Raw genomic sequence first — 10,541 nt, 5'->3', positions numbered from 1 at the left:
GAGGTGGCCCCAGTGGGGAGTCTTCAGGGGCCTTCTGGTTATCCCTGCAGAGGCTGTCACTGTCTCTGAGGGCCCCAGGCCGCTGCCCATTAGGGGTTGCCCCAGCCTCTTTTTTCCAACTGGCCCCATATTTCATACCCAGATACTTTCTAGAACTTGCCGTGCCATGTCCAGCCTCCAGACCTTTGTACCTGCAGGTCATTCTGCCTGCAAAGCACATCTTCCTCCTCTTAATCGGGTTAATCCACTCTCCACCAAGTCCCAGCTTAGATGCCGCTTCCTCCAGGAAGTCCTCCCTGGCCACCCAGAGGCCACATGGCTCCTCCACTCCCTTGTATGTGCCTAGCACAGTACAGACCACACCTCCAGACTGGGTCCCCCACTGAATGGGAGCTCCCTGACACTGCGGTGCCCCAGTGCCTAGGATGGGGCCGGGCATTCAATGGGGCTTAGTAAGTGTTCAGTGAGATAAATAAATGGAAAGAAAGAGAGAACTGCCAGGGTCCCTGGACAGAACCGAGAGCTCCCTGCAGCTGGTTAGAGAGCTGCTGATGTGCTCCCCACCTCCAAGGACTGATGGGGAGCTGGGGCCCCGAGAGGGAGAGACACTGGCCCAAGGTCACACAGCAAGTTAGCAGCAGATCAGGGCTCAGACCCAGGGCTGCCTCCCAGGCTCCCACCTCGCCCGCCCCTCTGGGAACTGGGCTGCACCACCCCAGTGTCAACACACAGGCAAAGCGCCCTCTACCCCAACATTGCATGACCCCCCTGTTCATCATCAGAAGGCGGGGGGGAGGGGGGGACTCATGCCTCGCTGTCCCAGGCACCCCAGTGTCCCCAGGCCCCGAATCCACACTGCAAGTCGTCACAGCTCCGAGGCCAGCACTGCATGGCGCTCGAGGTCCAATCCTGAGGGGCAGCCCATCCCCCACTGGCTGGCTGAGTCGGGACACCCCACACAGGCACACCCCCCACTGTGGGCACCCGAGGGAGCTGCTGCCTCATAATAAAGTTCATGCCCAGAAATTTCTTCCCCACCTGGGCCCAGGCCTCAGGTCCCAACAGGCCCGGGCCTCCTCCCTCTCCTCCACGCACTGCCCTCCCTCCCACAGACTTGGAGCCGCCAGGAAGCCTGCTGCTCTGCCCAGAGCCCAGAAGACCTGGTCCTGTCCCGTCCTGTCTCACTATCTCGCTGTCTCGCTGCGAGAGGGACCCTGAGCCAACCCCTTCCCCACAACGACCCCTGACCTCCCTTCCGGTGTAATAGGTGGTGTAGCCTAGGCCAGGGTCCCTCCACCCAGCACCGCTGACGTTTGGGCCTGGGTGGCGGGGCCTGTCCTGCGTGTTGTGGGGTGTCAGCAGCATCCTGGCCTCCACCTGCTAGATGCCAGGAGCACCCCTCCCTCAAGTCGTGACAACCAAACGAGGCCCTCGACATTGCCAAAGGTCCCCAGGCAGCAGAACCTCGAACTAGCTGGTCTCTGGGGACCCCCACAGGCTTGGGGGTGCCGACCGCAAGTGACCGCCTTTGCCGTGGTCTGTGATTCCGAATAACAGCCACCATCAGGCACCTATGAGAGTGGGGCTCAGGCCGACGTGCTTGCCAGGCACAATCCACCGAACTGTCCCCCAGCCCAGCAGGCGAGGACCACTGTGCCTATTGTACAGATGGGGAAACTGAGGCTGAGGACAGTTAAGACCCTCATGGCCCAGGGCCTTCACACGGCATTTCCTCCGCTCGGCCCACTCTTTCCCTCCTCCTCGCCGCTGACTCCTGAGAAGCCCAGGATGGAGATGAAACAAGAGAGCCCCAGATCCGACAGCTGCATTCTCACACTTCTTGGAAAGGGAAAGGGAAAGGAAATCTGCTTTTCACAACACGAAGCCGCTTACAAAGCAGCCCCAACGCTGGGCTTCCTCCCCGGGGCCTCCCACCGCCTTCTGTTCCCGCTGCGCCAGCCGGTGTCTCCCAGGGGACTCCAGGCACTTCGTGTCCCTCCGTCCCTGCTGCCCTCAGAGCCCAGCACTGGCTTGGCACATAGTAGGTGCTCAGCAAAGATTTCCTGAACAAACCACCCAACAAACAAATGATGGACTAAATGAATGAATGAACAAATGAAAGACAGTGAATGCACGAGCGAACGGACACTCTCCATGACACCCGGGTCCGATTCCGGCTCAGCTCCTCGTTCTCTGGGGGCCCTGAGGAGGCCCCGGCGCTGCCACGGCCTCGGTTCCCCATCGGCCCGGCCTGCCAGGACTTTCTGGAACTCACGGCCCTGTCCCCACAGAACACTGTTCTCTGGGACCCGTCTTGCTCCGAGCCCGCCCCGCCCTCCATGCCAATCGCCCCGGTGCCGAGGTTCTGCCGTGCAGCTGTGCTCTCCGCAGCGGAGCGGTGGGGACTGAATAGATGGCCGGGTTCGTGAGAGCCGGACCCCAGCTGCCATCGGCCACGCACAGCGGGGACTGCAGCATCCCGGCCCCGGACCGCTGTATTCTCTCTCCAAACAGCTCCCTCCCCCTGGCAGGCCCCCCAGCGCTGCCTGGAGCCCTGACTCCAGAGGACCCTGGAGGAGGGTTCCAAACACACCCAGGGGGTGGTGCCGCCTCCTTTCTCCTCTCCCATCCGCGCACCCTGCCTGTGGCTTTGTGGGGTTTCCCACAGCAAGAGTCAGCAGGTCTGAGCCCTCATAGCCTGGAGGAGGAGCGAGCTGGACCCAGACTCCACACACACACACACACACACAGCAGTGTGACCGGGGCACGTGTCTCCGCCCCTCTGAGCCTCAGTTTCTTCATCTGTGAAATGGGGCTTCCCCTAGACCTGGGGTGAGGATCATCTGGCCCGTGGGCTGTGTAAGGCCTGCGGAATCCTTTGGTCTGGCCCTGCCAAGGCCTTAGGGTGAGTTAATGAAATGTTTGACCAAATAGAGCAGGCTGATTTTTAAGCTGATCATTTTGCATGGCCCGCGAACGATGTTGTAAACACCCGAATGTCCGTTGGCAGGGAAAAGGTTCCCACCCCGGCTGACCTTTCTGGCCGCATTGATTTCAGCATCAGCACAGTGCCCGGCCCACAGGGGGCGCCGGAGGCTGTGAACTGTGAGCACGGCCCAGGAGGACAGCTGGCCCTGCTGAGGCGGCTGCAGGATTCCTCCTGCTCCAGCCACTAGTTCTGTGGCAGTACTGCCAGCTATTTGGCTACTATAAAGGTAACAACAGCATTATATAAACACTGGAAAACAGAAAATATAAGAGGAAAAAACTACTAAATGTCGGCATAGAGCAAAACGATCCTGTCTGGTGCCGGAGACACAGGCCCCGTGGTCAGTGCTGACCTCTCAGAGGAGGTGACATGAGGGTGGAGATGCCAAGATCTGGGGGCAGAGGGAACAGCAGAGGGAACAGCAGGTTGCAGCTCTGAGGTAGGAAGGAGCTCAGCGTGGGTGAGGATGCCATTGTGGCTGGTGCCTGGGGAGCAGGGGAGAGGGTGCAGGCATAGAACCGGGGAGCCCTGAGGGCCAGAGGGAGGCACGGGTTCAACTCTCTCCTAGCCCTGAAGGCACCACCATAATGAACTGAAGGACAGTGACTAGAGGTCCATGGAACTTTCTGGCAAAGAAAAGATCATCTCTCTTCTGTATAAGCTCTTTAGAGAGTTCCCCTGCGGCAGGACTGGGTGTCACGAGGCCTAGGGTGCCAGTTTTACTGAGGGAGCCTCGACAACTGCTCCCGACAGGCCCCCCTCAAACACGCCAGGCCTGTCCCACCCCCGAGCCCCTGTCCCGGCTGCTCCCTGTGCCGGGAACACACTCTCCCATGGCCGAGTCCTCGCCCGGATGTAGCTCACATGTTAGCTTCATGAACGAACGACAGTCACCCCACCTGCATGGGCCTCAGTTTCCCCCCCTGCATAGTGAGGAGGGGCCCTCGATCTCAGGACTGCTCCAAACATTTTAGATAAATGAGCTCACTTATTCCTCACAATATTCCATTAACGTCTGACTATTATTACCTTCACTTTTCAGTTGGGGAAACCGAGGCACCGAGAGATCCCGTAACTTGTCCAAGGCCACTCAGCCAGGATGTGGGGGCTCAGGACCAGGACTCTGCAGCCCACCTGGCCACTGTGCTCCCTGCCTCTCCTGGGGGAGGCCCAGGTGTGAGCAGGGGAGGGCGCAGGGGGCTCAGGTGGGCCCTACACCTGCGACTCAGAGGCCTCATCTAGGAAACGCCACGATGGGGCGGGTGGCCGTGAGGATGAAAGGAACAAGGACGCATCTCTAGCCTCAGCTCCCGGTCTGAACAGCGGAGGGAAGACCGCTGGCCCTGTCTGTCCTCTCGTGGGCACCGTGCTACGACCTTACAGGAAATGTCCCCCCAGTGCATCACCATTCCCGTCATACACACGGGGGAACCGAGGCTCGCGAGTTGGATCCTTTAAGGTCCCTAGGATAGGAAAGCACGGCCGGGCCCTAGAGTCCATTCCTAAACCACCAAACTTTACTAGGTTTGCAAACTCAGGCACCATTCCCGTCATACACACGGGGGAACCGAGGCTCGGGAGTTGGACCCTTCAAGGTCCCTAGGATAGGAAAGCACAGCCGGGCCCTGGAGTCCATTCCTAAACCACCAAACTTTACTAGAAGGTTTGCAAACTCAGCGAGCTAACCTCCTTGCTCTCCTAACCATGCCCCCAACTCAGGCTCACCCTGTCTGCTCCACATCCCACAATGACTGAAAACATGCCACTCTCCTCTGCCCGGCCCAGGGCAGGCATCACTAATCCACGACAGAGCTCATCAATCGCTCACTTCCGTTTGCTCCATGACATACAGCCTCGGCCAGGCGGCACTGCAGGCAGCCACTGCGGATTGATTAGAGCTGACATCCGAGAGGAAGCCTGTTGGCCACCCTTGACCCCACCTAATCAATCACCTTGCAGAAGGGACAGCTGAAGCCAGAAAAGGGAAGAGGCTTCTCACGGCTACAGGATGAGACAGTCACGAAGCTGGGCCTGGGACCCTGAGCCCTCACTGGTTTCTGGTCCCGACCGCTCTTCTTGGTGAGCAGGGCCTGAGTTAAGCCTTCATGGCCCCGTGGTCCTTGCAGATGTCACACAAGGCACGGCGTCACCAACACCCATCCCCACGCCCCCAGCTGGTTTGGGCCCATGTCAGTCTGCCGTGGGCAAAGGCTGCCTGGACTGGTTTGTGGGTGAGCCGCCCCCAGAGGCCCCTCCATGTGCCCCCATCCTGGGCAACGGGACTGCTGTCCCCGATACCCCACCCCCACCCCCACCACATTTTGGGGAAGAGCAGCTACTCACCACTGCTGGACCTCCTTCTCGGTGACTGCAAGAGAAACAGAGAAGGAGCCGTTTAGTTCAGGGAGGTGCCCAGGGGATGGGCAGGCGCTGGGAGCCCCCTTCCTGCCCTCCCACCCCGCCCCGCCCCACAGTCTGTCTGCCCGTGTCGGGGCACCGCGGGCTCTGACCGAGGACACGCCCCGGGAACAGACCCAGTCAGGAGCTCTGTGTCTGACCGCACAGCAGGGGCCAGCACTGGCCCAGTCCCCCTGGGCTGCTGGCAGGACGGCCAAGAACAGCCTCTTAGACCAGGGGTGGCTTCTCCCTGCCCTCCTGGGGTGCCGTGCCCGGGTGAACATGTAACATACATTCTTCCCACGGGGTGAACATGTAACATACATTCTTCCCACGGGGTGAACATGTAACATACATTCTTCCCACGGGGTGGACATGTAACATACATTCTTCCCACCGGGTGAACATGTAACATACATTCTTCCCACCGGGTGAACATGTAACATACATTCTTCCCACGGGGTGGACATCTAATACACATTCTTCCCATCTCTCAATCCCGGGGGCAGCACAGTCAGAGAAGGTGCTGGCTTCCCCAGGCACTCGGCTGCCCCGCCTGCATGGGGGGGGGACAACAGAGAGGCTGAGCCCCCCCCACTCAGCCCAGCAGCGCCCAACACCTGCCCCCGCGGCCCGTCCCTGCCGCCCCTCGCCGTGGTCAGCCCCGAGTCCTTCCACAGCGAGATGAGAACGGCGCCGTGAACCGAAAGCTGCAACGAGCCAAATCAAGTGGCCGAACCTCCCGCCGGGCCCAAATAGTCATTCTTTACTGAACCGTGAAACAAACAAAAGAAATGTTTTTTCTGGAAAGTACTGAATCGGTTCGCGTTGGAACCAAACCAACGTTCTCTGTAAAATCACCGAATGAGAAGATCTAACCACTTTCCGAGAGGCTGACCCCGGGAGAGCCGCGCCGGCTCCCGGCCTCCGTTTCCTCGTTTGCAAAGTGGGAAGAACAGGGACACATCCCACAGTGACTGCCACAGGAGCCGTCCTGAGAAGTCAACCAAAACAGGTGTGAAAGCTCCCGAATCCCGGCAGAGGGCCTGGGAACGTGCCCCATACAGGCTGTGGAATGAATGTGTGAGTGAATGAATTAATGAATGTGTGAATGATTGCATGAATGAGCAAATGAATGAATGAACTGTGAACAAAGGAATAAATGCATGAATGAATGAGTGAACAAGTGGACACATGAGTGAATGAATGAATGCATAAATGAGTGAATGAATGCATGAACTAACGAATGACGGCATGGGCAAATGGACAGGAAGGCAGGTGTTAGGTGGAGGTCGGGTGAGTAAAGAAACTGGAATCCTTCCCAGGGAAGGGGAAGAGGAGGCCCTGGGGGTGTCCCTGACCAGACTGGAGGCCACCTTTCACAAACGGCTTAACGCACGCTTTCAACAAGTGCCAAGGCCCAAGTGCCCACTGCAAGCCCAGGTCCGTGCAGGGTGCCCAGGGCCTTGGTGCTGTGGCTCGGCAGCCCTGATAACAGAAGCGGGAATGAGGGAAGAGAGCATTACTCTGGCCTGGCTCCAAACAGGGAAACTGAGGCACAAAGGGGCCAGCACGTGCCGTGGTAAGGAGAGGGTCTGAACTCAGCCGCCTGACCCACAGCCTGGAAACTTCCACTAGGCCCCTCCTCATCAGCACGCCCCTCCCACAAGCACAGTCAGAGACGGAGGCCTGGCCACCAGGAGGCCACTGATACAGGGAGAGTCAGGCAATGACGGGAGATGCTGGTGGCCTGGAATGGCAGACCTGGTTAAAAAAAAAAAAGCAATTTTCCAAGAAAGTTTTGGCAGAGGATAGGGGCTGGGAAGGGGGTCAGGCAGAGAGGGAAGGCGCCCCTGTTCTAACAGGGCTGGACTGCCGCCCACACCCGGCAGTGAAGGGCAGCAGGGCTGAGGGACTAAGGCTCAAAAGAGACAGAAGAGACTCATCACAGCACAGCCAGGAGCTTAGGGGCCTGGACTCTGGAGTCAGACTAGACCATCTGGGTTCAAATCCACCTCCACAACTTTTGAGCTGTGTGTCCTTGGACAAAGTACTTCCCCTCTCTGAGCCTCAGTTTCCTCATCTGTAGAATGGGCATATTGTAAAGAGTAAACTGCTTGGTGCTCTTCACCTGCACAAAAGGTATGATCCCATTTTCCTGATAAGGAGACTGAGGTTCAGATGGGTCAGCTAACTTGCCTGAAGTCACCCAGGGTCACCCGGCCAGGAAATGACAGGGCCAGGACTAGGCCTCCAGAGCCCAGCATGGATGCCCAATTAAGTGCCCCCCTCCAACTTGAGTCAGCCAGTGATCGTGTGACCTTGTGTGACCTTGGCATCATGTGGCATAAACATCAGGAGCTGGGTGACAAGGGCTTGGGTGGTGCGGCCTCCCAGGGGCAGAGAAAGCTTCCCAGGAATCGCCCAGCTCAGAAGTCCTCCCGGTCCCCTGACCCCACACCGTCACCCAGCAGCCTTCCCTCCTCCCCCAGGGGACATGGTTGGCACCAGGGCAGAGCGGGAAGGTGTCCCTGGTCTAAAGGTGGGGACCTCCGTAGTTGAGGGATACGCAGCCGCTCACTGCACTGTTATTTCAATGTTTCTCTTGATTTTTCCCAATGAAAAGTGGGGAAGAGATGTTTGTTCTCATCAGCACACAACCCGTGTGCCCCCATCCCCAGCACCAGAAGGGCCGGGGTCCTGTCCAGGGTGCTGACCCTGAGCAACGCCGACCGCCACAGGCACTGGGAAGGAAGAGGGGTCCAGGGACAATGATGGGGTCCCTCTGCCTCCCTCCTCCATCCAGACTCCCAGGCTCAGGCTCCCCAGCTAAACCTCACTGCCCCCCCCCTCCCCGCACCCAAGTCTCCATCCATGTGTGAAATTAACAGGCAGCATTTGCCCTGGGCGGTCCATGCTCAAGGCTCAGGGTTCAGGGCACAGGGCCGGGCGGAAAGGCAGGCCATCCCCAGGGCAGCCAGCGCCCACCCATGTCCCCTGACCACCCCCAACCCTGCAACCCCTCAAGCTCCACTAACGATCCCACCTCCAGGCCTTGGTACCTGCTGTTCCCTCTGCAGCTACGCGGCACCCAGTCCCCGCTCGGCGTCCCTTTCCCAGGAAGCCCTCCTGACCCTATGGCCCCTCTGAAGCCCGTCACGCTTGGGAATCACTGAATTACATAGAGTCTGTCTTCCCATAGGCCCACCGCGGGGGTCAGACAGGGCACTGCCTGGGGGTTGGGTGCGTGAGGTGGGGAGGGGACAGGGGTAAACAGAGCGGTCCACAGGGCTGGCTGCGGCCTTGGGTACCGACCCACAGGGCTGAGCCTTCCTTGGTTTGTTCATCTGCGAACGGACAAACCGCCTCTGCATCACAGGAGGGTGCACTGTGGCTGCGGCCTTGGGTACCGACCCACAGGGCTGAGCCGTGGTTTGTTCATCTGCAAACGAACAAACCGCCTCTGCATCACAGGAGGGTGCGCTAAAGTGCGTGCACGACGTCTGGCACCGAGTAGGTCCTCATTAGAAGCACTTTTTGCCCTCATCGTCCCAGCTGGACGCTAAGCCCCAGAGGCCGAGCCACTCCCGGCAGGTCCTAGCGTCACCCTCGGAGCCGGGCCAGCGTCCTGCTCTCAGGAGGCAGAGAGCAAAGCCTTGTTGACCCCCACCCCGTCACCAAGCTACCAGCCAGGCTGGGCCACACCCTAACACCCGCGTCTCACAACACGATCACCCTCAGTTACGACGGGCTCTGGCCAATTTCAAACACGAGCTGCCTTTCTCTGCACCCTCCGGCCTCCGGCCAGGCCCTGAGCTCATTAGGAAACTGGGATTTAAACCGGATGTGGGCCATCCTCTAGTGGACGGGCCCCGCTCCACGTGGCAGCACCGTGGGAGGCTCGGGGTGGGCATCCTGTCTTGGCTATTTGTAGGCTGGGTGACTCTGAACAAGTTGCTTAACCTCTCTGAGCCTCAGAGTCCTCATCTGAAGGATGGGGTATGAACTCCTACCAGGCAGGGCAATGGGAGGGGCTCTGGAGAGGTGGAGAGACAATTCCCAGCTGGGAGCGGGCACAGAGCCCGGAGGAGCGAGGGCTGGGCATCCATCCACCCCCTCCCACTGACTTCCAGAGAACCAGGGCCTGCTGCCCGGCCCGCGCCCCCAGTGCCCACCCCGGAGCCCCTGAGGCCCATGCCCGCTCCTCCTCCTCCCCCGCAGCCCGTCTGCCAGGAAGGAGCACGGAGCTCAGGATAAACGTGGAGTCTGCTTTTGATTTCCCCGGAGCAAAGCAGCTCTCTCCTGAGTGACGCTCAGCTCAAACTCGGGGAACAGACAGCAGGGCTGGTGCCCCCACAGAGGGGCTGGTTGCCGGGGACCCAGGGCAGACTTCGAGCACTTTCCGCCGCTTCAGCCTCCCTCCTGTGGCCACGCCAGACCCTGTTCCCATCTCTAGGGACAAAGACTACATCCAGGGTCAAGCATCGTCATGTACCCCCCAACCCCCATCACAGCTCCAGGTCAGCACGGGGGCTCGGGTCCGATTAACAGAGAGAGAGGAGTGGCCACTTGGGCCCGGCCACCAGCAGCCCCGTCACTAACTCCCTCAGTCTGAACACCTCTGACCACGGACTGTCCCCCTTCCACGAGGGCAGGGCCCCTCGGACACTGCTCCCCCGGCCCCAGGCCTCTTTGCTCAAACTCCCAATACTGGGGTCCTTGAGTCTCCGCACGTGCACCCTGTACCCCTCCGCCCCAGGCTCCTCTCAGATGGCCCAGGGTTCCCCGCACTCCACATGCCCAAAGCGACGCCCTCCCCAGACCAGCCCTCCTCCTCCTGGGCCCCCCTCCTGTGGACACCCCTCTCCCTGCCCCACCAGACAGTCCCACCGGCCTGGCTGCCTGGGAAACACCCCCCTGTCCAGGGTGCTGCCAGCCACACCCTGACCACACCCCAGCCTCCCACCTGCATCTCCCCCTCCCACCTCTTCCCCTCCCAGCAGCTGCCAGCACCCTAGTTTAGTCATGTCCCTGCTCTTGTAGCCAAGCTGCTTCAGAGGGAGGGGCCCTGCGGTGGGCCCCGAGGCACCCTCCGCCCCAAGCCGCCTGCCCCTCCTTCCACCCCAGCCCCAGTTGCCCCCCCCCCCCCCCCCCG

At 60.1% G+C, this 10,541-nt stretch overlaps 1 protein-coding gene across 1 annotated transcript in view; it reads right to left on the bottom strand.

Moving 5' to 3' along the window:
• NCS1 (neuronal calcium sensor 1) overlaps window positions 1–10,541 on the bottom strand; it is a 30,073-nt gene that overhangs the window by 12,295 nt on the left and 7,237 nt on the right. Inside the window, exon 3 of the mRNA XM_005864114.1 lies at window positions 5,333–5,357. Coding sequence (XP_005864176.1) covers window positions 5,333–5,357 — 25 coding nt within the window. The remainder of the gene's footprint in view (window positions 1–5,332; window positions 5,358–10,541) is intronic.

Source organism: Myotis brandtii, unplaced genomic scaffold (genome assembly GCF_000412655.1).
Source record: "Myotis brandtii unplaced genomic scaffold, ASM41265v1 scaffold1857, whole genome shotgun sequence".
NCBI lineage: Eukaryota > Metazoa > Chordata > Mammalia > Chiroptera > Vespertilionidae > Myotis > Myotis brandtii.
Note: the sequence above shows the minus strand (reverse complement) of the source record. Positions and strands in the feature narration are given on the sequence as shown.